The sequence below is a fragment of the Stenella coeruleoalba genome (assembly GCF_951394435.1).
Source record: "Stenella coeruleoalba genome assembly, chromosome: 18".
NCBI lineage: Eukaryota > Metazoa > Chordata > Mammalia > Artiodactyla > Delphinidae > Stenella > Stenella coeruleoalba.
The window spans coordinates 48651563-48666980 of record NC_137164.1 but is presented as its reverse complement, the minus strand read 5'-3'; the positions used below and the strand labels follow the sequence as shown (position 1 = coordinate 48666980).

Here is a 15418-nt window from a genome sequence, read left to right as displayed (position 1 = left end):
ACTTCCCTGGTGGTGCAGTGGTTAAGAATTCGCCTGCCAATGCAGAGGACATGGGTTCAAGCCCTGGTCCGGGAAGATCCCACATGCTGCGGAGCAACTAAGCCCGTGCGCCACAACTACTGAGCCTGAGCTTTAGAGCCTGTGAACCACAACTACTGAGCCTGCATGCCACAACTACTGAAGCCCATGCGCCTAGAGCCTGTGCTCCGCAACGAGAAGCCCGCGCACCGCAACGAAGAGTAGCCCCCACTCACCCCAACTAGAGAAGGTCCGCGCGCAGCGGACAAAGACCCAACACAGCCAAAGATAAATAAATTTAAAAACTAAAAATAAAGAATACTGGGTACTAAATAGATTGATTAGACTTAGCTGGTAATGCACAAAACCCCAAATTGGTGTTATTTCAATAAGGAAACAATCTAAGAATGAGCTTCTGGAAGTTGTGAATTTAAATGACATTTAAAAAAAACTAATATATCTCTAAACATGCATCTAAATGTTTGCTGTGACCATTAAGGTAGAACTTATAATATTTAATCTAACAGTACTGCCTGTGATCAAAACAGTTTTTTATCAACTCTGAATATCCTCCTGGTAACAATATACTCAGGTTGGATATAGTTTTTGGAAATCACCTCAAGTAATTTAGGCTGCTGCATAAATTGCGTTTTAAATAAAACACTAAGTGTCACTCTCAAGTATGTTTAATGACCTAGTTATGGAGGCTATGTCCCCAAAAGGGGGATCCCTACAACTATTTTGAGTAATAGTTCATCACTGGAACTATATAACCACAAAGTGAGTTCTTAAAAAGATCACCTATTTGGGTTGCATGCTTTCATATGTCTAAAAACAACTCTGTGCTCCACAGGCCCACTGCCTACATAAGCCCACCTAACTCCTATCCTGACTTATGGGACTTAAAACTGACATCAAAGTTATTTGCATCAAAGCTCTAAATAGTCTACACTCATAGCTAAGGTTCTTTTCAGATCACATGTGTCTAACAACCATTTTTCCCCCCATCTTCTGAACACATTAGACTATATAAAACATATAATTTGCAAACCAAGATAATTTCCTATCAGTGACCAATTGAGCTAGCCACGTGACCTACTAATATTAGTTTAAACACTATTTGGCAACAACAACTCTGAACGTGGCATCAGAAAAGGACAAGAAACATCCCTTAAACTTTACTTGTGACCCTTATTCATATGCCTGTCCTACTACATATTGGTAGAATCACATGAAACTGACATTTCTGTAGGTCACACGTAGTTGAATATCAACACTTCATATGATTCGACTTTATAACACTGCTCTAAGACAAAGAAGTGTGAACACCTATCAACAGAACTGATGAGATAAAGACTTATCTTCATGGCCGTCTTCCTAGCAACAACTTGTATTCATACAAAGTTTGATAGTTTATGGAAACCTTAATATACGTATTATAGAACTTTGCACCTTTGTGAATTAGGCAGATCAGATACCCTGATCTCCACTTTACAGATGAGAAAATAAGGCTCAGATGTTAAGTCACTTGCTCAAATGTCCAAAAGTATGAAGCAAGGAACCAAACCTAAGCCCTCTGACTCCGGATCTTTGCTGCAAACAACCTTCCTTTAAAAGGATAATCAAAATCATCTAAGTATGAGCACATACACTCCCAGTGGTTGCTTGTGGACAGATTCCATAAATACTTATGTGATAAGTGTCTAGATTGGAATACTTAAGTGGTTTCAAAAATGTGGGTACATACACAAGTACATTCTTATACTTTATTTGCTCACGTCTGCAACCTGGACCCTCACCCAGGACTGCATTCTTCTGTTCCATAGACTGTCTGCCCCTCACCCCCAAAGGTCACCACCCGGCTAACTGTACTCTGCATCCAGTGGGGAACAAAACATCACACTAAACATACACTGTAGGTCCCACACCATCAATCGTGGCACAAGCCTATCTGACTTAGGATAACCAAAGCCTCAGATGTGATTCTCAGTAATATCATATTAATTGAATGAATGGCTGGCCTGTGACTCAAATTGATTGTGGTAATGTAATGACTCCACTTAAAGGTTCAAAGAAATATTTGCTACAGCCTAAATTTGTTCTACAATCATCACTGTTTACTGATGAAGGAAACAAGCTTTATATTAACTTCTAAACCAGGCAACTCCATACATTAGAATTTCCACAGCAAGTGAGAGCTGGTGCTATGCGATAGGGCTTGCTTCTCAACCACCCACCCCTACTGGCCCATCAATCAATAACAGAATCTTTCTTGTTTACTAATTTAAAATAATATATATTTCACCAATGTTATCTTTAGATACAGAGACCGATAACCCCTTCCTACTGTCTGGTACTGTCAGGGTGTCAATTTGCAGGGATCAAATCTCACTTGTTACCAAGAAGACATATCAGTGACTATGGTGGCCATGTGGGGTGGGGGTGGATGAAGACACCTCATAACAGGCACGCGCACGCGCACACGCACACACACGCCCCTTTGCTTTTGAATTATTTTTTTAATGCTTTAAATACTTACTCACACAACAGAACGCCATTCTCCAGGGAGGCTCGAAAATCCTTTGTCTCAAAATTCTTCTCTGTCACTGCCTGAAAGACATATTTGGGTATTAGTTTTCTCTAAATCAGGGATTATACACAAGTCAAATCCAGTATCAGATTAATTAACATGCATCTAATATCATACTTGGAGAACGTGCATGTATCACCAAAAGTTGTTCCATACAGGAAATTCTGTGCACTGTTCTATGTTATAAAGAGAATGTTAACCATTTTAGTATGAACAAATCTAAACAGAAAAACCCACAACAAGTGGTTTCTATGACGCAGCCATTTTATGGAGGGTAAACAAAAGTTAGAAGCTTAATTTCGAGCATATTTTCTATTTAAAAAAGAAGCCCTATGGGCAATCTACTCTACTAAGAGTAAATAAAACCAGATTAAGATATAAACTTGAAATACCAACTGTATACGCACACCATTAATTTCATTTTCACCCTTAAATTCCTCAAGTTTCATTACAAAGCTAAATAGCAGAGGGCATGACTCTCCCTAAACATATTCATGAAATGGCCCTGATTTGTGTAAAGAGCTATTTACTGCAATAGGAAGAAAAAGATTAAATCCTGACATTGAGAGAGAAAAGACAGAGAGGGAAGATGGTACACACTCTAAACAGACAATTCCCCACTTAAGGCTTTTACATATGAACAGCCCATCTACCATTACTGCCACCAATGTTCTTAGTGAAACTGCTGAAAAAATGTCTACCAGTTCTGTCTTCCTCTGTCTTCTGACGGTGGAGTGGTTGGGAGGAAAGTGGATTCCATAGGGACAAGAGTAGCAGAGAAAATGGAGGCCATGTAGGGAAAAGGTGCTCCAGGAATACCCTGGGACTGAGTCCCCAGCCAAGGGTGTGGACAGGTGTACCACAACAGCTGGGACAGCAGCCGCCCTAGAGATGGACCCACCACCCATAAGCAGAGGCCTTGCTCCACCTGCCACTTCAGGGAGAAATCTGATCTCGGAAACCTGATTGGGAAGTCACTAATCTTAAACCCTAGGTGAGCTACAAAGCTCCTGCTGTCCTTACTCACCACTGTGACCTTTACCGTCCACCTAGAGCCCCTGTATGTCTTCTGCATCTTTTCCACAACACCCAACAGTGCCACAGGTACACATAATAATGGGTCACTGACAAAACAATGGCTATTCCTAGAATTAAAGTTGGTTTCTCATAAGCTGGTTCTATAAACAGGGACAGGAACCTGCGTCAGGAGGTGACACACTCAAAAGCAGGAGGAAGTAGCAGATCCTTTCCTACAAAGGTCATTAATCTACAGAAGGGCTATGTTGCTGCATGAATTAAACATCTGCTGAGTGTCTCCGTTACGTGCACTTACTTAGATACTGGGTGTAGATCTAAAAAAAAAAATGCAAGGAGCTCACAGCCACGTAAGTAAAACACAGAGTTTAAGAGTTCAGTAAAACATCCAAATGGAATGGTATATTCCTTCAGGGATAACCTTGAGTGGCCCATGTATTATCCCAGGTAACCTATGCAGCACAAACTCTCTTGAATTTTCCCCAAATAAATCCAAAACAAACTCAAGGTGAGCACTAATCCCAGCTAGTGAAAACACAGTAGCATCTCATTTATCTGGGAACTCCTACCCAAAGCTAAAAAGCACGAAAAAGTCCCAGGAACGGCCAAAGCGGATGTCAAAGCCCATTCTCTCTAGTCAGTAGGAAAGCCACTCAGAGCCACCAATACTCAATTACCCACCACTGAAACAATCTAGGGATTACATTCCCAAATCAAGGTAGATTAGAAGCAGTGAGTTAGAAGGAAGAAGGGCTGTGACCCCACAGACACATGGAGAGCAGTAAAGAGTGACAGTCAACAGCACTGGATGGGCCAGTTGAGAGGCAGTGTAGCAAGTGACGAAATGGAAGGAGAAAGGGCGCAAGTCAGACAAAAATATATTCAAATCCCACTTTCATTATCTAGTAGCTGTGTGACCTTAAGCAAGTTGAATAGCTTCCATGAACCCCAGTCTGCTCATCTGAAACAGGGTAAATATCACCGACTTATTACCTTATAATGGCCAAGATGCAGTGCAATCAGGTACCTGAGGGTAGCTCGCAGAGGTATATGCTTAACCTCAATACACACATCAACCTTCAAGTAACACGCTGACAACACATCACAAGAATTAGCCCTCAAAAGAATACCTCTGGGGGCTTCCCTGGTGGCGCAGTGGTTGAGAATCGACCTGCCAATGCAGGGGACATGGGTTAGAGCCCTGGAGCAACTAAGGGCTGCTTAGTTGCACATGCCGCGGAGCAACTAAGCCCAGGCGCCACAACTACTGAGCCTGCGCTCTAGAGCCCATGAGCCACAACTACTGAGCCTGTGTGCCACGACTACTTAAGCCCGTGTGCCTAGAGCCCGTGCTCTGCAACAGAAGCCACCGCAATGAGAAGCCTGCCCACAGCAACGAAGAGTAGCCCCTGCTCGCTGCAACTAGAGAAAGCCCACGCGCAGCAACGAAGACTCAACACAGCCAAAAATAAATAAATATTTTTTAAGTTAAAAAAAAAAGAATACCTCTGCACCATATAGACAAAAAAGCTGAGTACAAAAAAGGAATAGAGATAGATATTTAGAAAACCCAACTATCCAGAATGGTTCATTTCTCCAAAAAGACTACAGAAAGGCAAAATCATCGTATGTAGCGGATTTCAGACCACCTCCCTCCATATGTCAAAATACGAATGCACTCTTGTACATATACACTTATCAAAATCTAAATAATGATGATATAAGACCAGACTCCATTTATACTGTATTTACAAAGACAGAATGTAAAACTAAACAGATTCTTAAATGAGAGTCTATATTTTGAAGACATGGGAATCTGGCATGCTCTGTACACAATTAAAGATAATATAAAATGACACTACCATTGCTGAAGGCAATTTGTAAAATGTGTCTGACATCTCTCTTTTTTTTTTTTTTTTTCGGTACGCGGGCCTCTCACTGTTGTGGCCTCTCCCGTTGCGGAGCACAGGCTCCGGACACGCAGGCTCAGCGGCCATGGCTCATGGGCCCAGCTGCTCCGTGGCATGTGGGATCTTCCCGGACCCGGGCACGAACCCGCATCCCCTGCATCGGCAGGCGGACTCTCAATCACTGCGCCACCAGGGAAGCCCGTGTCTGACATCTTAAACACACATTCTCTTGGGCACACTATGTGCAGATCTAGGAATTTATATTAAGTCAACAGGACAAGAACTCAGAGACATCAGTAGAAGAACTGCTTCACAACATTACACATAATAGCAACAACTTAAAACACCCTGAATGCTCAACAATAAGAAATCAGATAAATTATAATATAACCATAAAACAGAAAACTTCATGAAATTACAATTCATGTCAGAAAAGTAGATTTATCACTTGTAGAGAATACTGAACATATTAATTATAAAGCAATTTGTCAAAAAGTACATGGAGTATGATCCCAATTTGTATAACTCTATGCATTATATAAATATGCATATATAAGTATGCATTATATAAATAAATATAGAATAAATATATTAACAGTAATTATTTCTAAGTGGTAGAATTATAGCTGATTTTAGTATTTTTTTGCTTCTGTATATTCTGTAGTAACCACAGGTGTTTCTTGTGCAATAGATATATAAATTAATAAGAAGTCAGATTCCATCAGATTTAGGTCAATTTCCTGTGTCTCCTACATTTAAAGGATAAAGGAAGAGAAGGACACCAGTTTTCATGTGGGTAATTTTTCTCATCTATGAAACGCACACATCCTCAAGTTTAATAATCCTTATTATTCCCCCTTTCACTAGTAAGAAGGTTGAGGTTCAGAAAGTTTAACTTTCTAGAAAGTTATAGAATCATCCACATGGAACAGATACCAAAAACCTACAGCATTTTACAAGCACTCAGTAACAGAATGTTTCAAATGCATCAGACACAAAGTGTTTCTAAACTAAAAAAAAAAAATTAAGTTGTCTTCCATCTGTGTTTAGACTTTTTTAATTTAAATTAATGTATTTTACCATGCAATGTGCCTTCAAAAATAATCCTCCACTGTTAAGGGTATTAAAAAGGTAACTCTGTAAATAAAAAATGTTGAATTAACTTTTTTTCAATGTTCCTGAAAAAAAACAGACTTGTGTCTTAACACATAATGACTGTGTGTGTGTATGTGTGTGTGTGTGATAAAATGAAAACTCATCTGTTAATCGTTTCAGCATTTCTCTTGACATTTTCATGAACATTACAAAATGTTCATACTGTATATACTATCAGTTCATACTGTATATACTATATATATATATACACTGTATATACTATCTACCTCAAGCTCAACAAGGAAAACCATCTGATTAATTAAAAATTAAAATTTTTAATTAGCAATTTATATATCCATATAAATATAAACTCATCTAAGACCTCTCCTAAGAAATTAAAACAAAAAAGTTTTCCCAAGAGTTTTAAACTAAAAAGAGAACATAAATTCATAGCAGGGATTTTCAGTCTATAGCAGCTGCCTGGGCCACGTTCCTTAAGAAACACACAGCAACACACAGCACGGCACCTACCATGGCCAGGTGAGGCCAGGGTGGGGCTCTAGAGCCTGTGAATCCCTGCCCCACTATTTCCTACCTATAACCCTGGACAGGATGCTTAACCTCTTTGTTTTCTCAGGGATGCAACAGAGATGTAGTACCTACGTCACAGGGCTGCACAGAGTATTAAATGGGATACTGCATATGAAGCCCTCAGCACTTGCCTGATTCAGAAAAAGCATTCACAAATGTTAGCACAATTAGCTATTACTATCCCTCTGTAGAATGAAAATAAAAGTTTCATCTTAGCAAAGAGAAAGTCCATGTTGCCAGAAGTAACATCTTTTACTTAAAAGGAAGAAACTGAGTTACATTATAAAACTCCACTAGACTACCTTCTATATCCTGGAAACTGTAAAAAAAAAAAAAAAAAAAAATTATAGAGATTTAGAAAGGACCTCAAAATAGAGTGAAGGCTGTTTTGTTCAAAAAAATGAAATCATACTTTAAAATGTGAATGCATCCGTATTTGAAGAATTCAGTATGCTAAAAGAAATTCCAGAATTTTGAAAGAAAAATTGTTTGGTAGTTCTAATCTAACAATTACTCATTGTGATTTTCAATAATTTTCAACCTCACTCATTAGCAAGCTATTTGAGGTGTGATACATTTTATGTAATGAGGCTGTGATTCACAGGAACTAAATAGAGACCACGTGTTTCCCACTGAGTTATCAAAAGTCAACACAAACAGGAGTAATCACTATGTCGTCAAACGGCCACACCTTGCCTTCTGTAAAAACTTGTTTTCTTCCCTCTTCCTTGTCCCTTTCCATATTTTCCTAATGCAGTTGAATAAAATCAGTACCACCTGAAATAACCTAAGACGTACATCAGATTTCATCTGGGGTTTGATCCTGGACCCATCTCACTCTACACACTTCTATTAAGTTACTGCTCAGTCCCCTGATTTTCAAAGGGAAAGAAGTATTTGCCATATCTACTTCACAGCCCACAAATGATATTTGAAAATATTTGATATCTTCAAAAAGAAAAGAAAAAAAAAAAGACTACACACTGTAGTCGAGGCCACTGCATCTTCCAGCCATGTGTCCCTGCGTGCTGAGCAGCCATCTTGTTGGAAAGAAGCTAAGAAGCAACAGGGCCAAGTGTGAGGCTCTTGGGTGAGATGCTTCCTGTGAAGTTATAATTACTCCCCCTGAGCAAGTTAAGGGCGAAGCAGCGCGCCAAAAGTACACACCGCACAAACACTGCCGTCAAACCCGTCCTACCACCTGTAGCCTCCAAAGAAGCCCTTGATACAAAGCTTTCAAAGGGCACATGTTGTGGAATAAAATACCTACCAACCGAATACACCCTCAATAAGTGCCAAGTTGGCAAATTTCAAAAAAACCCATTTCTTTTGTTATGAAATATATTAACTTAATATATCAATGGGAATTATCTTCATACCCTTTACTGTTTGGTTCACAGCTTTATTTAAATCCTCTCACTGGAGGAGATTTCCCACCAATCTAAGCAACAAGTTTCTCTAAAACTTCACATCTCAGCTCCAATTCTGGCCAAGAAACCACATGACCTAAACCCCAAACATTCTGGGAACTTTTCAAAGACCGCTTTATAGCAGACTGGTATCAGCAAAACACTCACTAATGCAAGTCAGCAGGCCCTCATCTCGTTTAAATTTTTCAGTTCCTTTTAAGCAGCCATTTAAAAGATGTTTAGAATCCCAAAAGCACTCTCCACCATACTTCTGTGTGAATCACAGTGCAAAAACACAGTGCCCATTTGAGCTTGTATTAAAAGAGAGAAAGGGGGCTTCCCTGGTGGCGCAGTGGTTGGGAGTCCGCCTGCTGATGCAGGGGACACAGGTTCATGCCCCAGTCTGGGAAGATCCCACATGCCGCAGAGTGGCTGGGCCCTTGAGCCATGGTCGCTGAGCCTGCGCGTCTGGAGCCTGTGCTCCGCAACAGGAGAAGCCACAACAGTGAGAGGCCCGCGTACCGCAAAAAAAAAAAAAAAAAAAAAAAAAGAGGGAAAGGGATGTTTGCTGCCAAAAAACTAGATGATGAGCTTCAACTGGGCTCATAGTTGATTCCAAATTAAGTTACTAATTGACTGATCAGCTACTACATCAGGATATTTAAGATACACACAGGAGATCATCATGCCAATCACTTCAACCAAAGTCATGCCAAAAAAAAAAAAAACCCCAAGGAATATTTACCCTCAGAAAGCACTGGGGAACACAGGAACCACATCATGAAGCAATTCACAAACAATGGGTCTGCTTTAACATTTTCATTCAGAAACATAACCTAGTATATCCCACCTTCCAACGAGAGAGCCCTTATAGGCCATGGTTTCCACAGAGAGACTCCCCCCCAGGCCGGCACACATCAAGGAGCTGTCGTGTTTTCAGTCTCTAAGAAGCCACCAAAGAATTAAAAACACCCTTCTCTCCTTTCTTCCATCAAACTTCATTTTTTGCAGCATCCCATGATGCCGCAAAACAGGTCCAATTTTTATGATGAATTCCATGAGACGTATACATTATTCAAGATTCAATAACTTTGACAAATCTCATTGGTCACACATACTAAAAACCTATAATGCAAGGACTGTGGCACACAGTCGAAAATATCAGGTAAAAACTAAACATAATTTAAATATAAAAAGTCTACCTTCTAGCTCTTTCCTTGCCCAGAGTAAAATTACTGAAAAGGTTATTCACAATTTTAGAGAAACCAGTTCTTCCAAAAAGGGTGGGGCTCTATCCTTTTAATCTTATTTTTTTTAATTTTATTGGAGTACAGTTGATTTACAATGTTGTGTTAGTTTCAGGTGTACAGCAAAGTGATTCAGTATACATATATTGAATACATGTATGCATTCTTTTTCAGATATTTTTCCCATATAGGTTATTGCAGAATATTGAGTAGAGTTCCCTGTGCTATATACAGTAGGTCTTTGTTGGTTGTCTATTTTATACATAGTAGTGTGCGTATGTTCATCCCAAGCTCTCCCCCCAACCCACCCCCAACGTATCTCCTTTGGTAACCATAAGTTTGGTTTCAATACCTGGGAGTCTGGGTAGTGGCCTTTTTAAACTAATAAAAATTTGAAGTCAGAGAAGCTGAGATGGAGTCTCAGACTCCTTTGTATAATGAAGTCTCCCAATTTCCCCAGGCCTCAGTCTTCTCGGCTAGAAAAGGGGTTCCAGGATTGACAGCTAACCCTTACTCTGTTTACTTCGTGCACGATCTCCCTTAATCTTCACAGCAACCCTGTGTGGTGGACACTCTTACCCCATCTAGACATGAGGAAACTGAGGAAAACTATGCTTGCTTGAGTTGAGACCTAGGTCAGTCCCTACATAACAGGCAGTGAGCATCCAGTGAGAGTGTCTATGGAAGCGCTGAGTGAACTTGACAATGTAATTAGGAACCTATTCCCAGCCATCCCAGCCTATTCTGCACACTCTCAAGGGCAGAACTGTCTTACCCAACTTCTCATTGGTTGAAATATGGCTTACACATACTTGTCACTTATGTTAAATCTAATTACTCTTCTGATGAATATTTGCACAAGTATTTGAAGCAAGAAAGAACAAGACCCCAAAAAAAGCAAAACTGCTAGTTAAATTTCAAGTGTATGGGGGGTAGGGAGGGTGGAGATTGGTTGTGTTTTAGAAGAAGAACCTGCCTCAGTTCCCCAAAATCACTCACCCTAGTCTTGTCACTAGCTCAAGAACAAACACATACAAGAGTCTATGGAAACATATCACTCTAGTGATATACCTTTTTAAAAGGGAATATTCTTAGATGAAAACTTCAGTTGAAAGCATTTCACCACTGATTTGCTACATAAATTTTTTCCAGACCGAAGAATACATTAGAATTCAATTTTCCATTTAAATAATCTTTCTTAATTTTAACTAAGATACTAAGAAAGTATTTGGTTATTCACTCATTCAAAAATCACGAAATGGCAATTGCTATGCACGTACCTGGCACGGTGCTTGGCGCTAGGAATATAAAAAGATGAAGCAATTCTTGGAAATTCCTCTTTAAAAGTCTAATAACCCTGTTTTGAAATATGTGGTCAAAATGGCATTTTAAGCCTAGGCATCTCTCTAAAATGTGGTTAAGCCTCTGAATTACAGCATGTTCTTCGTTAACTTATATTGTATACTCAGCATTGCTTTAAGTGACGTAATTCTCAAGTCACTGGCCTCTCTTAAGACTTGGCATTGTACTACATAATATCCCGGCATATACCAGGACTATTTTTGCCAATGCTAATATCACTTGATAGCAAACCCAAAGCCAACGCACAGTCTTCCAAAATCGTGGTATTAGAATTGCACAGATCACTGAATTCTAAATGGAATCCGAAAGTCTCATAGTGGTCAAAAATCTGAACATTTTCTACCCCACTGCCCATGGTAAGCCCTTGGTCTTAGCGGCTAGTGTAAATTACACCTCCCCACTTCCCCTTCTCTTGGGAAGTCTCCCAAGTCTTCACGCAGCCGGGAAGGGAAGACTAACAGCAAAGTACACAGCTCCCAGTGTGTTCTGGATAATTAAAAGCCAACTGTCTTTATAAACCCTCCAAATTCTTAATCATCATTAGGCCAAATGCCAGCTACACTCAGATATTTGGGGGGCGGGGGGAAAGAATGAATTTAAACATAATTTCTGGTCCAGAAGAAGTGGCCACTTCCTGATACTAACTTTTAGCTTAGAGTCTCCGATTATTTTTGCTGAACCTCAACTATTAATAAGCCACAACTGGAAAGAACTATATAAAACCAAGGGAAGAACGATGTGCTCCAGGGCTGACAATTTACATACCAGGTTTCATCTACATACGAAATCCAAGACAACCTGAACCCTACTGGCAGCTAGTTAAATTCACCAGAAACATCACACACAAAAATGTGCTCGAGCTCTACAGCTATACTTTGTTCTGCGAAGGATCACAAAACTACTTCTAAAGAATGAAGTATAAAGTACATTGTTGTCTATAAATACAAGTTCAGACTCCAAATTTATGCTGCTGCAGACAACAGGTAAAATACTGCAAAGGAAAAAAAGTCCACCAAAAGCCTAGTCTAGCGCATAAATTATTGTTTGCTCCTCGATCAAGGAGTTTTTTTAAACAAATAGCACACAAGGCACATGTAGACGTGAATATCCATTATCAGGATAGTTTAAGTAGAGTTCAAACGCTTAATATAATCATTGGTTCTCAAGAGACATCATTGTTTTGTGCAGAAATGTCACACACACACATTAGCAAGTCTCAACAATTAACCTGCTTACCTCCCGGTGAATTACTATGAGAGTCATCACTGTGGGAAACATTCATCGTGGGAAATAGTGTATCTGTATTACAGGTGACAGTCACTACTTATTTTACATGAACTTCAAATGGATAGTCACACCCCTAGGATATGCTTTACTCTCCAGTGTAAGTTTGGCATTATGGGACGAACTTGAGGCGACCTGTGACACAGGAGCTGCCTAAATGATTCTTGATGGATTCCTACTGCAAGCTAACAATGTCGTCCTTCTGGTACACAGTCGTCAGCCTTCCTTCCATTCAACAGTGAATTTCTAGGAAGCAAAGAGATAATTACACTCCTATTCCTAGGTACATGCCCAAGAGAAATAAAAACACATGTTCACACAAAAACCTGTATATGAGTTTTCATAGCAGTATTACTTGTGTTAGCCAAAAACCTGAAAATACCCATCGATCCATCAACTGATGAATGAATAAACAGAAGATGGTATAACCATACAATGGAATATCATACAGCCATAAAATGGAATGAAGTACTGATACATCTACATCGTGGACAAACCTAGAAAACATGAGGCTAAGTGAAAGAAACCAGGCACAGAGGACTACATATGATGATTCATTTCTGTAACATGCCCGGAGAAGGCAAAACCATAGCAACCGAGAGTAGATTAGTGGTTGCCAGGGACTAAGGGAAGGGAAGAATGGGTGAGTGCTAATGGGTATAGGGTGTCTCCGGGCGTGATGAAAACGTTTTGAAATTAGGCTGGGGTGAGGGTTGCACAATCCTGCGAATACACTAAAGCCCAATGAACTGTACGCTTCAAAAGGGTGAACTGTATGGTTTGTGAATTATATCTCAATAAACATGTTCTAAAAAAGCTCAATGAATTGCACACTTAAAAATTTGTGCATTTTATTCAAGTTCAATAAAGAAGACTTTTTAAAAGGCGTTCAATACCATCTCATACCCCATACACAAAGGAAGTTCAATATATGTTAAGCTATTAAAGTAATTTGTTTACTATCTCCTAAACGTCTATCCCCCTAAAAAACTTACTTATAATTTCATAGGAATAGGTCTAAATTTGCAAAGTGAAACTTCCAGCCCACTACCTCACATACAGAAAAGTTTTAATCACGATATTTCCTTTTATATACTTGCATCTATCTTTTTACTTTTAAATGTGTCATCTTTGCATTATCTCTAAACAATTCTACAACCCTAAGTTTTCTCAAGTGCAGTTATGGCCTTTTTTTATAGCTCACTTTACGTATATGGTCTCAAAACAGAAAACACAGGTAAGATGGGACACAGCGGGCCATAGCACCTCCACATTAGCTCCTGTTGTGAACTAATTACCATCCCCACAACAGAATGGTTCAGAAATCAGTTTTCCTCAAACGACTTGTAGGAACAAAGTTTCCCCTAGGTTCTTTCTAGGGCCTTAATAGATCAACAAAGTTTCCAGATTATTTATCTCAAAAGTAGATATTGCTCAGGGCTCCATAACACGTCTAATTATTAGTTTAAAATATCCTTGGCTGGGTAATAATTTTAGTTTTTAGTAATAATGTCAGTAATAATTTAATTTAATAATAATTTTAATTTTGTTTCAAGACTATAAAAACGGAAGGACTGAGAGTAACTTCTTCAGCACCACAGTCGGCCCTCTGTACTGAGTGTTGGGAATGTGGAACCCACAAATACGGAGAGCCGACTGCACTAGGGCATTTTATTTGAGGGACATGAGCATCCCCGGATTTTGGTGTCCCCAAGAGGTCCTGGAACCAATTCCCCCACAGATACAGGTGTCCCCCAAGGGACAACTGTATCCTGGTATAGTGACATGTGAAAAGATTGATATGAATGTTCCATCTTAGGATAACAGAAGGAAGACTCTGCCCATACAAATGGATGAGATTGTTTCCCCCACGCCAAAAAATATATATATATATATATCGCAGACCTTGAGAGCTCAATGTCAGGATGTGTGCCTGACCCCCTCATGCAGTGCTGAGGGCTCCCTCTTCCCCCTCTGCGCCTTCAACTCCTGGCTGCCCGTGACATTCACATCACCGCAGGCACACGTGTACTCGCCTTCGTGGCTCCCCTACTGGCCTAAGTCCTTGAAGGGGCTGTCACAGCCGACAGGTTGACTCCAACCTGAACACGTTTTGTTTGGCCCACGCACAATGTTGGGCAAGAGGGAGCAAAGATCTGGGTTACCAGCTTCTCTTTAAAAAAAGAAATGGTCTGCCAACGCTGGGCATGCATTACCTGAAAAGCCACAACTGGCTGCCCTGAGGTAGTGATGGGCGGCCCTGGGGAGAACACACTCTGCAGAGAGCCACAGACCCTACCCTCCCATCTGCTACACCCACCCTTCCTCGCCCCAGCTCACCACCTGGCTGGCCCCGCAGGCATGTCAGTTTGAAAATCCACAGGGATTTTCATTGCATTCTGAAGGCCCAGCATAAATCCTGCCCTGTAGGAAGGACTCTCACTCGTTGACTCAGAATTTAGCGTGTAAAAGAATCACTTGTGACGCCTGTAAAACAATACAGGTCCCAGGCCTTTCTCTAAGCGAGCCTGAGACAGACACCTGAAGTTTAACGTTTCCAGAAGTACCCTTACGGAGTTTTGCTAAGAATGGTCTCCGATAAACACTGTTTTAGTGTTAGGTATCTAGAGCTCTGTGAGTCTTGATTTCCTTACAAGAAAAAGAATTTGGAGTAAATCATCACTACAGCTCACAACTCTAAATGCTTTCTTTGGTTCTTTATTGGAAATCGAAGGAAACCGAACAGGAAATCAGTTCCTGCTCTCTGCTACCACCTACTGGCAAGTTCCTGGTACTGCAGAGGTATAAGCTGCAGTTTAATACCTCAGTTAAGGAATTACTGTTTCCTAGTTTTCACGGCTAGATCCAAGTACATTT

General features: G+C 40.2%; 1 protein-coding gene across 3 annotated transcripts in view; it reads right to left on the bottom strand.

Annotated features, from left to right (window-relative positions):
• LMO7 (LIM domain 7) overlaps positions 1–15418 on the bottom strand; it is a 202668-nt gene that overhangs the window by 132899 nt on the left and 54351 nt on the right. For all 3 annotated transcript variants that reach the window (XM_079903486.1, XM_079903483.1, XM_079903484.1), the window contains one exon: positions 2558–2628. In XM_079903486.1, the coding sequence (XP_079759612.1) occupies positions 2558–2628 (71 nt within the window). The remainder of the gene's footprint in view (positions 1–2557; positions 2629–15418) is intronic.